This window comes from Melanotaenia boesemani, chromosome 11 (assembly GCF_017639745.1).
Source record: "Melanotaenia boesemani isolate fMelBoe1 chromosome 11, fMelBoe1.pri, whole genome shotgun sequence".
NCBI classification, from domain to species: domain Eukaryota; kingdom Metazoa; phylum Chordata; class Actinopteri; order Atheriniformes; family Melanotaeniidae; genus Melanotaenia; species Melanotaenia boesemani.
In genome coordinates, this window is record NC_055692.1 from 7222995 (window position 1) to 7240817 (window position 17823).

The window sequence follows — 17823 nt, forward strand, 5'->3', positions numbered from 1 at the left end:
TGACTGACTGACAAACCAAAAGTGCATAAGCATACCTCTGAAAATCTTGTTTTTATCTTTTTAAACATGGCTTGTCTTGAAGATTTGACAGTCTGGAGACAACATTTTTCATAAGAAAGGGCAAAAGCTATATGCTAACAATCGGGCTCATTGTACAAAGAGTAAATAAAACCCACACTTGTCATGTGCACTTTGATTCCTACAGCATTTAAAACAGAGGATGCCAGCTTTAAATTTTGACACTAATGAAAGCCTAAAATGGCTCTAAAACTTCGAATAAAAACTTGAGAGGAAATTAAAAGCAGCCCTGAGGAAAGCTGATCAGACTCTGGGAATACAGGAAGAATCAGCTCCAATTAGTGCATAACAGTGGAAACGAAAAGCTCTGAGAGAGGCATGCGAAACTAGAGGAGCTTTCTAATGAGAACTAATTACACACACATGTATAAACACACAAACGTAGGAAGTCAGCACACTAACACTATTAAGTGTCACCTCACCTTTTATTGCATCAAATCTATGAAGGAAGACAACCGTTAAAAAGAAACCGTTCCTCCTATAATGGAACAATTAAGCTATAATATATATGATACTCAGGGTGATTATTTAGTAAACAACTCATCAGAAAATGCTAAAGTATTTAAGAAAATACAAAACAATGCCAGAGCACCACATGTTATAATTTTGGTCCAATAAATGAGAATGGTCTGTTTTAATCTTTGGCTCAGAAATAAGTATGATTCCATGCCATTTGACTGACAGAATGATCATGCCAATACAATACTGCCAATTCATTTTTCCAAACCATTCTAATTTTCTGAGTATAAAATACAGCTTTTTGCTTTCATGTAACCACCTCAATCAGAACACACTGATCTAGTCTGCCCAAGTCAGAATAAACTTTTATCCGTTTGAGAGAGGTTATATAAACCTTTTTTTATTTTCTGTTTGTCTGACGGAAACATGCACAATTTCATGCAGTGTTGATTACAAGAAATATTGCTTCATACTTTGTCCACTGACGCCTGGTCTTTTATATTATTTTATTGAATTAACTGAATTTCAGTAACTAAATAATACATTTCCTTGGTCTTCCTCTGTTATGGACAGATTAACAGACAAAACTTATATACGTATATACAGTACTTATATATGAGGTCCAGTCATTGGGAGCTACTATCCTGTAACTGTTGCATCCTTTCTCCAACACATCTCAAACAAATGACTGAAGTCCCTCATCTGCATGTCATTCAGTTCTGTGAAGGCCTGATAATGACCCATTCATTTAATTCAGGTGTGCCTGAGAAGGGGGGCATCTGAAAGTTACAGGATAGTAGATCTTGTGGGCCAGACTTGGGTGCCCCTGCTTTAGGGGATGCACATTTTAATCTTCACATCAGTGTATTGCAATTGCAATTTTAGTGACTGCCTTCATTTTTCTCAAATAGGAGGGAGGTGAGGTGGGGACTGTTCACTCAGTGGCAGTCTGCAGAATTTTACCAGTCAGCTTAAAGAAATATTTATCAGTATGACTATAGATGCTGATGATGTATGGAGCCTCCTCCTCCAACTGAACAGTTGTTCTTTTACTAGTCCATTAAATTTACCTGTAAATTATGTCTATTTATTTATGTCTTTGTTTGTTAGTTTGTTTTTTTTGTCTTGAATTTATGTTGCAGTTTCTCTGTGTCATGATTAACATTTTCTCCTGCTCTTCTGAGTGGTCTTTGTTCATTAATTGTGAAGATTTCAAGTTCTGGTTTAGTTAACATTTTGGTTGGTCTTGCTTCCTGTCTTGTCTTATAGAACAGGGATCTAAATCTTGGTCCCTCGAGGCCTACTGGCCTGCAAGTATTCAGATGTTTCCCTGCACCAACACAACAAATTCAAATTAAATGTTCTGAACTTTTACACAATCACCTATTAACTTATATCAGGTGTGTTAAAGCAGGGAAATGTCTAAAACCTGATGTACAGTGGCCCTCGAGGACCTGGGTTTGAGATCCCTGTTGTAGTGTTTGCCCCCTTGTGCATTCAGTTAAACTTAGTTATTGTCCCTGTGTCACAACAGGTCTTTACTTCTGTTTGCGACACCTGCTCCTCATTAGTAATTTTCTCCCTCAGTTTAAATACTCCAAGTTTTTCTTTGTTCATTGTCAGATCATTTGTGTTTCTTCCTCTTTTTATCATTTAGTTCCTTGGTTTACCTCCCACTGCAGCGCTTTGTGTTTGATCACAATAAAGACGTCAGTTCCATCTTCTGCCTGTCTCCATCTGTAAGTCTGCATTTTTAACCTTCATTCTGCCATGCTTAATGACACGTTCTGGAAAACTGATTAGCTAATCATTTCTGATTATAAAAATAAATTAATGTCTAACAGCAATGATAATAATAAATACTTTTCTACACAAAATTTATAATGGACATATTTTAAAAATAAATAAATAATCCTGATAATAAAAACTTTGAAATGGCAAGGCAAGGGTTTTTTTTTGTTTTTGTTTTTGTTTTGTTTTTTTGTATAGCACATTTCATGTACAAGACAATTCAAAGCTCTGTACATCAAACATTTAAAGCATTACAGCGGGATGCAGGAAGCAAAGAAAGTGCATTAAAAACAGACTTTAAAAGAAATAAAAGAAACAAAATACAAATAGAAAGATAAAAGCTAAAATAAAATAGAAAAAATGCAGCTGGCAGCTTTTGATTTTCTTTGATTTGTTGCATCTATTTGCCTAGATCTTAGCTATGGCTCAGCTCAGTGATGTTCCATCAAAGTTTGACATTTTGATCGTAATCTCAAAACAAACTACACTGCATTTAATAGTTATCCATTTCTGATTCATGACCCCCACAGAGTTGTACAAAATCTTTTGGCCCTTCGCACACAACACATGTTCAGATCAACAGCACATACCCACAGTCTCTGTGGAAACCATTCAGACTGGTGTGAATGCTCTTCAAATTATTTGAAGGGTTTGCATCTATCGGAGAGTACAACAGAGAGAAAAAGAGGGAGGCAGTAGCTGTGTGTCATTTTTGCAGCTCACTGTAGGGGTGTGATACTGCAGGTTACTGGCAGACTCATTTTTGCTGCACAAACAATGAACAGAAAGAGCAGCTGACAGAAATATTGAAGGCCTTCTCTTGCTTTGTCCCACCAACCTTTGCCATAGGAATACAATCCAGGGTAACAAAACTTTAAAACTCCCTTGATTGATACTTGACCGTCTTAAAACAAAAAAGCCTTCTGAACTTGAAAAATTGCCATAATTATTAGGTTTATTAATCCTGTGTGCATCGCCATGCAGCCAAACAGTTACACTCCAGTGCCCAAGATTTCACCTGAGGACACCATGAAAATAACCCCAATTAAACACCACAGCTGCAGTGTCAGAGTGAGAAGGAGGGGAGACAATGTGAGAGAGTCTGTGTTTGATGATTACAAAAAGACGGTCCAAAGCTAAGCTCTGTAACATCACAAAGCAGGTTTTATGCTTACATCAGTGCCAGTAAAAGCAGCCACATAGAGATCTGTTCTTTTTATCATCAATAACTTCATTACAGACAAAAATACCAATTGTACTTGTTTTATGGGATCCCTAGGACTACACTGTCTTATCCACCTCAAAGCTTTTTTTTGCATGCATCTGGAATGTAGTGTCTTTGTGCAAACAGTACATTTCATAAAGAATAAAATCCACTTTAAAAGGAGGAGGTATTATGTATGTATATATATATATATATATATTGCTATTTCTGACCTCTCCTCACATCTCACATGCTTATTTTTTTATACACAAACACGTGCATACTCACACTTGCTCTCAAGTGTTTCCCTCTCTATATTTCCAAGGATATGATGCCCGTGGAAACACACACACACACACACACAATGTCTTTGAGGCCGACTGAAACCTGGGATCTAAATAAAATATGTAGTCATATGTCACTTCATGAAGTCATAATAAACAAACTTAACTTACAGTGCAGCTTTTGACAGTTTCCCACACCATCCTCACTGACAGACTAGCTGCCATTGGACAAACACACCCCTGGACTGGTTTAAATCATATCTTTCTGGTTGCACTCAGGTTGTTCAGGGGAGGGGGATTCAATGCTTAAACTTCTCCTGTTCATTACCGTATTTTCTGGACTATAAGTCACTCTGGAGTATAAGCTGCATCACGGAAAATGTGTCATGAAGAGGAAAAAAACATATATCTGTCACACTGGACTATAAGTCACATTTATTTAGAAATTTGTTTCACAAAATCTAAGACCAAGAACAGACATTTAATCTGGAATGGCAACAGGCTGAATAGGTGTTGAATATGTTAACGTAAAACAATAATAGTTATTCAGCTATAGTAGCATAAAGAACATACCTGGGAGGCTGAATAGGATAAGTTAACATAACAAGCCAGCAAACCCAACAAGCAAGTTACCGGTAAGTGAGTTCACCAGCTCCCGATCTCATTCCACATCAATGAATCCATTAAATTCTTTATCCTCAGTGTCACTCCTGAATAACTCACGACTCTGAACAACCAGAAGCATATAGTTGTCACAAGCCTAGAGGACCCTCTCGCAGGTATAGAGAGCAATGTGTACTCCTTGTTTCATGCCAGTCAGTATGAATTGACATTTAAAAACATGTTAAATGATATATATTTTGAGTATACATTAAATAGTACCAAACTATAAATCGCAGGAACAGCCAAACTGTTTAAAAAGAAAGTGCAACTTATAGTCCAAAAAATACAGTATCTCCTGTACTTTGGCAACATTTTACATAAATACAACATTCATTTCCATTACTACGCAGATGACACTCCGCTCTACTGGTCCACCAAACCCACCTCCTCCCTCCCACTCCTCTCTCACCGATTGCCTACAGGAAATCAGATCATAGTTTTCTCATAACTTTCTTAAACTTAACAGTGATAAAACTGTGGTTTGTCTCATTGTTAACAAATCCACCCTCTCAAAGACAAACAACTTCTCTATTTCCATTAACAAATCCTCCCTTCTCACTCTGCCCAGGTTAAAAGTCTGGGTCTAATCCTCAATAGAGTTCTATCAATCCAGCCCCATATATATGTGTATGTATATTTGAAATATATATACACACACCCTGTTTACATATTGTCTTGATTACTACAGCTCTCTTCTCTTTGGCTGACCAGACTGCAACTGGTTAAAAGTTCTGCCGCCCGCATTATTTCCAGAACCCCCATTCAGTCTTTGGAATTCTCTGCTACTGAACATAAGGCATTCAGATTCTCTCACCTCCTTCAAATCACGACTTAAAACTAACCTTTTTAGACAGGCATATTTCCTTTAGGTCAGTTAACCTCACTGCTGCACATGATTGCTGTTCTTACTGTATTCTGTTATGTTATTGTGTTGTTTACATCTTTTCTTGTTTTATCTTTTCTTGAAAGGCTCCTATAAATAAAATGTATTATTATCATTATTATAAACTCTGCAAGATTCAGCAGTAAGTGTGTTTAACAAATTCTGGTTACATAAGTATAAATTATTTAAATCCATAGAGCTTATTTCAAATTGTAATTCAGATCACAGAGGGGCTGTTGCTCTGTTACTGAACTGTGGTTTGAAATGGGCCCAGTTAAGCCAGAACTTGTAGCTGAATGCTGAATAAGATCTGTATCAAAATGATGAAGCAAATGTTTCATCAAAATTTTTGTCTGTGTCAAAATAAGAATGTGTTCAGCTAAGCTGCAGCAGCAGCAGGTCTCTGAACTACCTGCACAGGTGTGTCTGCCAACCTCAACGTCATGTGAGACACTGAATGTGGGGAGTGGACGGGAGGCAGAGTCAGCATGTCTGATAGCTTTCCAGCATGCACTGCAGGAACAGATAAATGTTATCTTATCTGAGTTGTAGCACTGTTAGTGGTGTTGTGGTGCTTTGCATTGCGTTATACAGTGTTTGTGTTGTCGTTCACATTTCCATATTGTTGAAAGACTAATAGTGTCATCAGTTACAGGCACAGACTGCAGATATGATGAAGATGTCATTTTCAAGTAAAGAAAGGCATTTCAATGCCACATTAATATGTATTAATCCTATCAATGAGTCAAATTAAATGAGAAACATGCTCATATGCTTCCCATTATATCTTCAACCTACTAAGGTATCAATATATTTTTAAATATGTACCATGCAATTAAATCACTGTAAAGTTACTGAAAGTTTCTGCAAGACTTACCAAATATTGGACACTTGCAAGGAATTATTGAGCTAAAATAAACTAATTTACACATTTAACTGTGCTTGCAGAACTGTATAATCCAGCCAATGTATTGCTTTTATTAAACCAGATAAGAATTCAAATTTTATTGGTTAACCTAATTGGGCTGCAAGAAACCTTTCTTTATGTGAAACTTTATGCACTTAAACCTGGTTTAGAACATGCAGCTGGTTCAAGTTACATATCCCACAAAGTAACAGACTGGTTTGGGTGTTTTCAGAGCTCGGCAACAGGGTTTAGTGTAGACCAGGTGCAGCTTCTTGGGTTTCAGTGGTGTCTAGCTTTTTATTACAGTAAAGCCATAAAAAATGGTGTAATGGAGATGAATATTGCATTAGTTCTGAACATGACAGGCCACTTGTTAAAGTGGCAAATGACAAACTCATCTGCCTGAAGTGAAAACAGGTCTATGAAGTTATGCCGTTTGCAAAAACATGTTGCTTGCATTGTTGGGGCTCAATCAGTGCAGTCATAGTAGTGAGAAAGCTCTTGCTGTTGTTGTTTTTTAATTATTATTTTGATCATTAATCTATCATTTAGAATAAAAGCTTTCTTTAGCTTCCATCCTTGGAGGAGGTTCAGCTGCTCTAAGAGGACGCAATTAGAGCTACTGACACTACATGTTTTTTGTTTTGTTTTCTTTTGTTTTGTTTTTTGTTTGTTTTTTTTTTTTGTGGAAAACAGAAGGTTGTGTAGAGGAAACAAATAGGTTGATTTTATTATGGTTAAAGAGGTGTTAAGCTACCCATATTAGTAGCTTTGTTTAAAAATGTCATATTATAAAAATTCGTAATATGACATTGGTTATGTGGCGCCCTTAGGGAATCGCTCACCTGTTTCTCCAGTGCTTCCTTCCCAGTCGTGGAAATTTTGGGCGCCGGTGCGCGCTCGCAGTTGCATCCTTCCAACAGGTAAATCCCAGCAGGTCGCGCGCTCTGCTCGTTCTCGAAGTAGAACAGTGTATTCTGGTAGAGGGCAAAGAACTTCTCGTGCCATCGGCTGTTCTCTGCAGTCTTCTTGTTTAGGTAGCCGCGCTTGATCCCCTCTTTACGCGCGATTGCCGACAGAAACAGCGCGTGCCCTTCGTTGTAACGGACGCTTTTCTGCATCTTGTCGTGCGGCTTTCAAGAGAGAAATAAAGTGGCAGCCGGAGCTCTCACCGAGAGCCCATGGTCACCGGAGATTGCCCGTAAACTTTCCCCACCGAGAGATGGTTCAGTGGTGCCGTGGCGCACAGAAAAGTTGCCCCTCTAACGGAAGCGCTCCTGCAGAGGAACGCATAGTGAAGATGCCCCAGTCCCACGTACACTAAATTAAACCCATGACTCCTTTCCATAAAGAAAGCATTTGAACTGGAAACGCGCGAGACGTGGCTTTCGCGGAGGGGAAAACCCTCAAGCAGAGAGACAGTGTAAGAAACAGACCCGTTACGCTGTAATCGGCTTTGACAGTGGTTAACTCTCTCACTCCCTCTCTCTCTGGTCCTCACACTCACTCCCACTATGTCTCTCTCTTTCCCCCCTCCCTGGTGATGCGCGCTGATCTTAGAGTTGGCAGAATTTAAGGCGGAGCATTAGTTGGTTGTGCACTTTATAAGGAGGGCGAGATACAGGCTATATGGATGAAGCCATCACATTGTTTCAATGTCATTTGTGATTTTTTTTTTTAACCTGCTATTATCCACTAGCACAAAAAGAAAATAGGTTGCAATGCAGTCAGTCCAACATGTTAATAAACTTAAAACTTGAATGTATAATGAAGTTTTATCACTAAAATATGGAAGTTTTCATAACTATTTAATAAATATAACTTTTCAATAGGCTAATTACAGGAATTTCCATCTAGGAGTGTTTCTTGATTTATGCATGCTCTGCTTTGGAAATTAAGCAATCACCCCTACCTCCTAAAATCTGTTTCCCTTCATTTAAATGCTCATATCAAAGAAGGCCCCGCAATAACAGGATAAAGTCATGTGGGGTGATAATTAAAGTGAACTCAAAGGCCTTTGTGGGCTAGCCAAACAGCATAATTGTGATTGTCCTGCAATTCCTAAATGCTTCTTCTTGTATCACTGCTCATGGTAGGTATATTAAGTGGCAGCAGGCAGCTCCAAATGCTGTGATAATCAAGCCATTTCTCTCTGCCTTTAAGCTTTTCATAAAGACTCATCTCTGTTATGAACACCTCCTCTGCATATACATTTAATATCTACAGTACTGAAGCTAGAATTTTTCTCACTTGTAAGTCAGCTTGAACAGATGGATAGAGTACATTGTATATGAATGGAAAGCTCTTTGAAGGATAAATAGCAAAACAATAACAGGGTCGACATTTTTCTTTATTTAATCTCCAAACACACCAATACCAAACCCAGTGTGTTGGCTAAAACAAGATCAGTTTGTATTTAATTGATGTTGTCATAATTAGGTTACAGTACAGATGATAGTAATAACAAGAACCTGAGATGGTTAAAATTCTTTTCACACATCAACATATTAGCAAGCTGCAGCATCAACCTACTCCAACAGAGAAACACATTTCCGCCTTAGTGAGCATGTAGATTCCTCACTGAGCAGCTTCATTGATAGCAGGATTTCTCACTTTATGCACTCCGGTGACGATGGTTATTGTTGCAGAGATGTCAAGAGTTTGACTGCAGCCACTTTATGAGGGATGATTTATCTGAGATGTTCCAAAGATCTGAAAGAAGTTTCTTATGCTTCCTAGAAAGACAAAGACACAGAAATATTAAACACACTACTGTATATCTTCACATATACCTGTGAATTTCAATATTAAGCCTAAGCTGAATTCTCACGCATGGCTGTGTAGAAATATGATACAATCATTGCACCTGATAGATGTGCATCGCATCTCTTCAACAAAGGACAAACATTTCATATAGGTAGGATTACAATGATCAGAAGGTGTGGCTGTGTGTGTGTGCGCGCGCTGACAGATATTTCATATGGTGAGGATTACTCTAGAAGAAGTTAAGAAGCCTTTACCTCCCAGCAGGTGTTTGAGAGTGAGAAGAAGTGCTAGAAATTTACAGACAGAAAACTTTGCAATTACTCATTGTTTGACAAACAAAAAATTAACTTTCTTAATTTACTGTACTCCCTTTTATCAATGGTGACTGTTGAGATAGTTGTCAGCTGACACCTAGGCAAGGGGCAGGGTACATACTGGGCAGGTCAGCAGTCATCACAGCCCAAACTTGTATTAATTAGCCATGTTTACACATCCTGAACCATTTCTAAGCTCAAAATGTTATCTGCTGCAGTTTTAAGGTCGGAAAGGTACGTAATTTGTCTTTGTGAGACAAATATTCATACTCAGTGATAAGTATCTGAGGTCATTTAGAGTATCTTAACTGCTTTACTTTCTTCACAGACAGGCTTTCTGATGAAGGGCTGAAGCAGTTATATCAGCACCTCCCATGTTCAGCCTGGTAAAACAACTGTGGAGTCTGGTGGCTTTGAACAGAGTAATATAACAGATTTGGTTTTGAGAGTTAATGTGTCTGACTGGAAAACAGAAAAAATAAAATGTACACTTTGAGCCCATTTTTTTCCATTTATATTTTTTATGGACTTTTTGTTGGTGACCATGTACTCCAAATTTATTTATTTATAAAGCACTTTTCATGCCCAAGGCAACACAAAGTGCTTTACATGATTAAAAAAAATTTTAATTGACATTATTCAGTATCTTCCCCAGTACTCCTGTTTGTGTGTCCAAAATTCAAATTGAAGTGTGTATATCATATATTTTATATACAAAACTAATTGATATGTTTAGCATTTTTTCTTCTAGGATGAAAAAAAAGTATTTTTTTCATATCAGTATATCATGCTGATGAAATTAATAATAAAAAAAACCCTGATTAGATTTGAGCTTGCCATTTAAGAAATCCATATATTTTCTTTTACTCCCATTATTAGTAAGTGCCTGTGCACACACTTAAAAAAATAAATGTATCCAAAGTAAAAAAAAAGACTTGACTTGGACTAAATTATGAAAAAGGTACATGAATTTAAACAAGTAATCAGATATTAATTAGTATTATTATTATTATTATTATTATTAATTATCATCTGCAATGCTAAGTGGAACTTTAGGAGAACATAATAAATCAGGATCATATCTTGTTTATGCAGGACACTTTTAGGTAAGAGTATATATTTTAGAGCCTCTTTATAGATCAGTGGTGAACTGACACACAAAGCCACAGCTAAATCAGCTTCAAATGTCCAGAAAAGTTTGTAAAAACACCTGAAATCAAGCTGATACTTTAGCACGCCCTAACGATAACTGAACTCTGGAATTTTAGGTTTTGGGCTCAACTTTATCAGCACTTAAGAACTTAAAATTCTGAGTTCTTCTTGCTATAAACTTGTTTTTTTGTGTCATGTGCATCTCCTCTAATTTTCCAGGAAGAGTCGTGCATCTTCTGGCTGAGATGTGTTAGCCCAAGGATAAAATCAAGTTTATTTGAGTGTTAAAGCTTAAGTAAATATTCAGTTTAGTGTCGGCAGAGCTCCTTGGTGGAGGATCATTATTTCATAACTCAGTTTGACTTTCAGCTTTGAGGCTCTGTTCGTGCTTCATCCTTATAAAAAAAAGCTCTTTAAAAACACAGGAAAGGGATATTTGTGAATTATTGAAGGATTAAACTAAATTCAAGAGATTTTGTTACACTGTTCCATGAAGCTGAGCACAAGAGGAAAAACATCCAAAGAAGATAAGGTCCCGCAAGTTTTTGCAGTTATTATAAGAATGTACTCTCAGTCTGAGTTTGGACTGAGGTGTAGAATAAGTGGTCAGGGTGAATTTGTGTTTGTACTACCTCCTTTCATTAACCAGGCTCTCCAGCTCGCGGGCTTTGCTAGCAGCAGAGTGAAGTATGGAATCTGGAATATCAGCCAGTCGGGCGACATTGAGTCCATAGCTCCGTCCTGCAGCTCCTTCAGTTAACTGGTAGAGGAAGGTGATGAACTCTGGCTGAACCTCTCCATCTGTCAGTATTTTTAATTATATTCAACAAATTACTATGTTTTCAAAATTAGTCAAGTAAAAAATCTTAAAAGCTGCAGTGATGTCCAATTATATTAAAAGGTTGTTTTTCTTTTCTTAAATGCAAACATACCGTCTGTGTCAATAGGGACATCGGGCTCGTTGAGTAAAAATGCCATGTGGTAATTAGATACGTTTTCAGGATACTTCTGCTCCAGCTCACACAGAGGAGGATAGTGGGTCACAAACAGGGTAAGGGCTTTCACCTAAGAAAAGAGCAAAGAGAGCAAACATTCAGAAAAACTCCAACAGCTCCACAGTTTACAGTACACATGATTTAAAAATGTCAGGGATCTGGATGGCATCATAAATGGGTCATCCAGCTGTAAATGTAGTCTGAACACTTGTTCACACTAGTGAGGAAATGTTCAGCCACTGAGTAGAAAACAGCATTGCTTCAGGCATGAATGTCATCACTGTATTTGCAGCTCTGCACCAGCTTGCCAGAAAAAATGGTCACTCCTGTTGGCTCGACAGCCATGAGAGATGTCTCTAGGGTAGGCAGAAGTAGAAAATCCAAGTATGGAGAAACGTGAAGTGGTCCTTTACCCACCAAATTTGATTATACTGATACTAAAACAGCCAACTTTAATGCAAAGAGCTTGAATAAAGGCAACTGGATTTTTTCTTGGTTCTTAGTTAATCAGAAAAGTCATCTTTAAATGTAACTTGCTGGAAGAGGGTTTCAGGTTCAAAGTTTGTTCATACTTGATGGATTGTTAAAGTCACAAGTGTCACTGACTCACCTGACCATTGTGTGGGTCATTTAAGTCATTATCACCTGTGAGTTGCTGTTTGTCTGCCTGACCTCTGTTCTAAGATGTTTTTTGTTCCAGTTTAACACTGATAGCTTCCCTAACACCCATCTTAAACCCCTAGATTGTTTAACTACCTTTCACACATTGGACTATGATCAAAAACATGCTGGGTTGGGTACATACACATGATTTAATCAAACCACATAATGGTCAGATTACAAACTCTGCAACCCTCCAAGTGTGTGTGTGTACACACACACACACACACACACACACACACACACACACACACACACACACACACACACACACACACACACACACACACACATTTATATATATTATATATATATATATATATATACATATATATATATATATATATATATATATATATATATATGGGAAACTCTACACCAGCTAGTTAAAACTGAAGAACAGTATTGGATGAGAGTTAAAATCTTTACAAGAAACAAAAGACAAAGTCTATTTGCCTTTATTCAAACTTTATGGCCTAGACTGAGAATCTACACCAACAAATGACCATTTTCCGACTTACTCTTGAGTTTAGTCTCTAATTACGATATTCACCAAATTCTGTCTAGAAAATATAAAAAACTTAGTCAATATTCATAACTTGTTATGTTCGCCTTTATATCTTATCTCATTTTTACATAACAATCGTCTCATATGAAAATCAGTGATCTAAAGTCAAATAAAAACAACTAAAACAGAAGCTATTTGATGAACAAGAAAAACGATCATTATCACCTTATTACCCAAGAGATGCGGAACTCCATGAAATGTTAATGAAAACAATACATATCGTATAAAGACTGAGTAAAGACAGCGACAACAATAAATGCTGAGACCATCGTTTTTCTATCAGACTTGTGTCCCAAATCACACAAAAAAAACATGGCAGCCCCAGCAAACACACTTGTTGCTACCACACCTTTTGTTGAAACTTTTGAGTATTAAAAACATTTTAAGGGACAAATAAAAGAGCCACAAACCGTAACATCTGTGGCATAAAATACAGGAATCCAACATGTCCAACTTCATCCACCTTAAAACACACCTGGAGACGTTAGTCAATATGAAAGTTTAATGTTAGCGTCCATGCTAGCAACGAGCAAGCTTAGTACCAGGGTAGTAAACATAAACTAAAGTTAACCCAATTAAATGGGCATTTACTGACTGTGTTCAAAAAGAAGAATGAGACATTTACTGAATACGGTGAGTTGCTGAATTAAAGCGATGGCTTTGCTTTGACCCAGTCAATATAACATTAAACGGAGACCAATAAACTACCACATCTAATGTAAATAATGCAGTTATACTGGGTCTGTTTATCAGAAAAGAAGCCATTTGTATGATGCACTAGCTCAGGGATCACTGCAGCAGAGAAACATTTCAACCCTGCAGGACAGTGGTCTAAGAGGTCTGGAGTTGGGGTTCCCTTCTCTCTACATTAAGGATTGACCGATACATCGGCCAGCCAATATATTGGGCTGATATTTGTGGGTTTTTTTTTTACAAGTATTGGCATCGGCCGATACACATACTCGGGTGCATATCGGCTCTGTGTTGTTGGAGATGCTGCATTCACGTGCAGAGCATGCATTACTCCTCCCCACTAGCAGAGTGTTGGTTGAAATCCTGCTGCATCAGCTTCACAACAATGGTAACTTTTCAACTTAGTGTACTTTACTAAGTGCACTAAAGGAAATTATATTTGTTATGAAATAATCTTGTACACCATCAGCATTTTTTTCAGTTCTCTGACAGCAGAATTATTTCACGCAGCAGCTGATCGATCAAAGTGATCCTCTGATATATCAAATAAAAGAGTTTCAGTAGAGTAAAAACTCTAATGAGTTCCAAACCATCTTGTTTTATTCTATGCAGAAGAGAAAAGGCTGCAGCGCAAAGCTGGGGAGAAAAGAAAAAAAAATTTAAAAAAGACCACAGGAAGCAGAGTTGTGCAGCAGGAGAAGAGCTCTGTTTTAATAGAATAGTTGTTTTAACCTCATAGTAAATAGTGTACATTTTCATGGCACTATAAGTATTCTTGCCTTGCAGGTGCTACTTCGCCTTCGATGCAGCATGCATGTGGTTGATATGACTGCGATGCGGAGAGAAGCCAGGAATATTTCTGGCTCATAAACTCCACTGGACGTTTTTCTGCCAGCTAACTAAACCTCTCTGAGCTGCTGGGTTTCAGTGTATTTCTTGATCATATGCACGTTTATTCTTGCACAGTCCAGGATGATGTAAAATACAGCACTGATTCATCTCTGCATATCACCCTTTACAGATACTTCCACATTTTCTGATCCAGCATGTCAGAGGTATAAAAATACAACAGCCCAAAATCCCATGCGGTGAAAATAACCATCTGTGGCCAGAATATGAATATACTTCTTCTGTTCTTTACATACTAAATATTAAAAGTTGTTTGAATGAAAATACACAAGTCAGAGACCAGCAACACTTTGTTTTGTTTTTTTAGTTATTAAATATGCAAATTTCAAAACAATCGAAATGACCATCTTGATCGTTCTTTTGTTAAATGCATGCAATGTAAAAAAACAAAACAAAGATTTAATTCAGAGATATATTCATCACTACAGTTTCAGCCTGAAGGTGAAGTCAAAACGGACCATTTCTGTGAGACGCAGATAAAAGAAAACAGCGGTTGTTCACTCATCGTGGTTCTTTTAACGCACAGACTGCAGCAGCGGCTTTTCCCCTCATTTGTGTTATTCTTGTTATTTAATAGGAATTTTGTGGCACATATATATATATATATATATATATATATATATATATATATATAAACTGCAGTGTTAGTTTAGAAAAGTTCTCTGAGGGCCAGATGGATTTTGGTACGCAATCAAAATACTTGGTTAAATTATGTGCCAAGTGCATATTCACCAATCTGAATAAATTTTTCATCTTCATCTAGAGGTTGTTTTAATTTACTAAAGCAAAGAACTGGCCAGTGGAGAGTGACAGTGAATTTGTCAGTTAAAGCTAAAGTTCAGTGCTGTTATAAAATGATGTTAGATAAAGCGGACGTATGGATGTTTAATTCCTGGGATATTACAATGCAGTGTTCTAAGCAGACCAGATGGCAGGCCTCATGTCAGATTAATGATTAAAACTAACTTGTGACTCGTCTTAGACTTGAAGTTAAAGACTTGAGACTTGACTTGGATAAAAAAAATACTTGTAAACATCCCTGGCAGTGTACCCATTTTATGAAGGCTGTATCCAGCAGGAAAATGCACCATGTTATAAAGCTCAAATCATATCTTATTACATTATCATCTCTATAACTGTTTTCTTAGGAAAAACAACGTGTTTACTGTACTCCAGTGGCCTTCACAGTCACCAGATCCCAATCCAATAGAGCAGCTTTGGGATGTGGTGGAACGGGAGATTTGCATTATGGATGTGCAGCTGATAAATCCTCAGCAGCTGTGTGAACATACAACACTATGTTGTCAAAGGTATTCACTCACCCATTCAAATAATTGAAATCAGGTGCTCCAATCACTTTCATGGCCCCAGGTGTATAAAATCAAACACTGAGGGATGCAGACTGTTTCTACAAACATTTGTGAAGGAATGGGTCGCTCTCAGCAGCTCCGTGAATTCCAGCGTGGTACTGTGATAGGATGCCACCTGTGCAATAAGTTCAGTCGTGAAATTTTCTCACTCCTAAATATTCCAGTCAACTGTCAGTGGTATCATAACAAAGTGGAAGCAAATGGGAACGACAGCAACTCAGATACGAAGTGGTAGGCCCCATAAAATGACTAAGTTCAGCAGCTTTCTGCAAAGTTGATGGCTACAGACCTTCGTGTGGCTTTCAGATCAGCTCAAGAACAGTGTGAAGAGAGCTTCACGGATTGGGTTTTCCCAGCCGAGCCATATATCACCAGAAGCAATGCAAAGCGCCGGATGTAGTGGTGTAGAGAACTGAACTCTGGATCAGCAGAGTGACGAATCACATTTTACCATCTGGTGATCAGATGGAAGAGTCTGGGTATGGCAGTTGCCAGGAGAACGCTACTTGTCTAACTGCATTGCACAAGTGTAAAGCTTGGTGGAGGGGGGATTATGGTTTGGGGCTGTTTTTCAGAAGCTGGGCTTTGCCCCTTAGTTCTGGTGAAAGGAACTCTGAATGCTTCAGCATACCAAGAGACAATTCCATGCTCCCAACTTTGTGGGAACAGTTTGGGAATGGCCCTTTCCTGCCCTTAACCCGATAGAACACCTTTGGGATGAATCAAGGCGGAGACTGAGAGCCAGGTCTACTCGTCCAACATCAATGTCCTCACAAATGCACTTCTAGAGGAATGGTCAAAAATTCCTATAAACACACTCTTAAACCTTGTAGAAAGCCTGTGGAAAGCTGCAACGGGTTAGGCAACATCATACTAACTCATTTGATTAAGAATAGGATGTCTATTAAGTTCATATGAGAGTCAAGGCAGGTTAGCCAATACTTTTGGCAATATAGTGTATCATGTCAATATAGACCAAAATCTGTAAGGAATATTTCCAACACCTTTGAATCTATACTATGATGAATTAGGGCAGTTCTGAAGGCAAAAACAGGGGCCTAACCAAGTATTTGCAAGGTTGGCCTAATAAAGAGGCTGGTGAGTGTATATTATATTCATTAATAATCACGGACAAGCATACTCATATCCTTAGACACATGTTAGGAAGTTGTCATAAAAGATACTCAGAATCTAACTGTGACTAAAAATGACTATTAAATTAGTCATTGTCCTCACCTATATTTTCACCTTTGTGAAGTTGTCTGTGTACAGACAGACATGCACACAGACCCTGCCATCACCTGCAGCTGAATACATGAACAGTAGCTGATAGAGCAGGCAGCTGTTGCAGCATTAAACTAACTTGACATTGTTTTTTTTATTATTCAAAAGGATTCAAACTACAACCATTTTTGGAGGTGCTAGGGTAGCTAATATCAGAGTATTTTTAAGAAAATGTTTGTGGTGATCATAAAACAGACCAACAAGTCAATAAGACACGGCTGTGAACAGCTGCACATTTAGCTGCAGGGGATCAAACCAAGTCAGAGTCACCACACCGCTTCATTTTATCAGAAAGTTCTGCCTTTTCTACATCAACACTATCACATTCTCCATCACAATACAGCATGAATGCATAACACACTTATTCTAATTCAGTATACACATAACTATAACACAATCCAGCCATATATTTGTGGATTATGTGCTGAGTAAGCACAAGGATGTGAAATAGACATTTTGAGGAACAAAAGATGGAAAGACAAAAAGTAAAAGTGGTAGATTTTTCAGATGGTTAGTATCCTATTATATTTTGTATTATGCAACACAGTCTGTGTCACAACTAAGCAAAAGTGGTAGCTGAAAACAAAGGACAGCATCAACATCAGCTGTGCTTTGGTACCGTGTTACTTAACTGGCTTCATACCCTGCAGTCGCTGTGTTGAGTGAATAAACCAACACATATATACACACCATATTTTTCATCCTGATCAGTCTATTTACCTCTGTTGTTTTGTTCCTTAAGTCTTTCAACACTTAATCCTTTACATTTTTTCTGCCTTTCACTGTGAACACAAAAGTCAGCTTTTTATGCTCTGGAGAGAGATTAAGCAAAGAGATGGATCT

General features: G+C 37.8%; 2 protein-coding genes across 4 annotated transcripts in view; both read right to left on the minus strand.

Moving 5' to 3' along the window:
• Positions 1 to 7702, minus strand: part of rasgrf2b (Ras protein-specific guanine nucleotide-releasing factor 2b) — a 52091-nt gene extending 44389 nt beyond the window's left edge. For all 3 annotated transcript variants that reach the window (XM_041999689.1, XM_041999688.1, XM_041999687.1), the window contains exon 1: positions 7115 to 7702. In XM_041999689.1, the coding sequence (XP_041855623.1) occupies positions 7115 to 7390 (276 nt within the window). In that variant the 5' untranslated portion in view covers positions 7391 to 7702. The remainder of the gene's footprint in view (positions 1 to 7114) is intronic.
• A 905-nt stretch (positions 7703 to 8607) lies between these two features.
• Positions 8608 to 17823, minus strand: part of msh3 (mutS homolog 3 (E. coli)) — a 51725-nt gene continuing 42509 nt past the window's right edge. Inside the window, exons 22-24 of the mRNA XM_041999691.1 lie at positions 11434 to 11566; positions 11134 to 11302; positions 8608 to 9004 (exon numbers count right to left, since the gene is read on the minus strand). Coding sequence (XP_041855625.1) covers positions 8923 to 9004; positions 11134 to 11302; positions 11434 to 11566 — 384 coding nt within the window. The 3' untranslated portion in view covers positions 8608 to 8922. The remainder of the gene's footprint in view (positions 9005 to 11133; positions 11303 to 11433; positions 11567 to 17823) is intronic.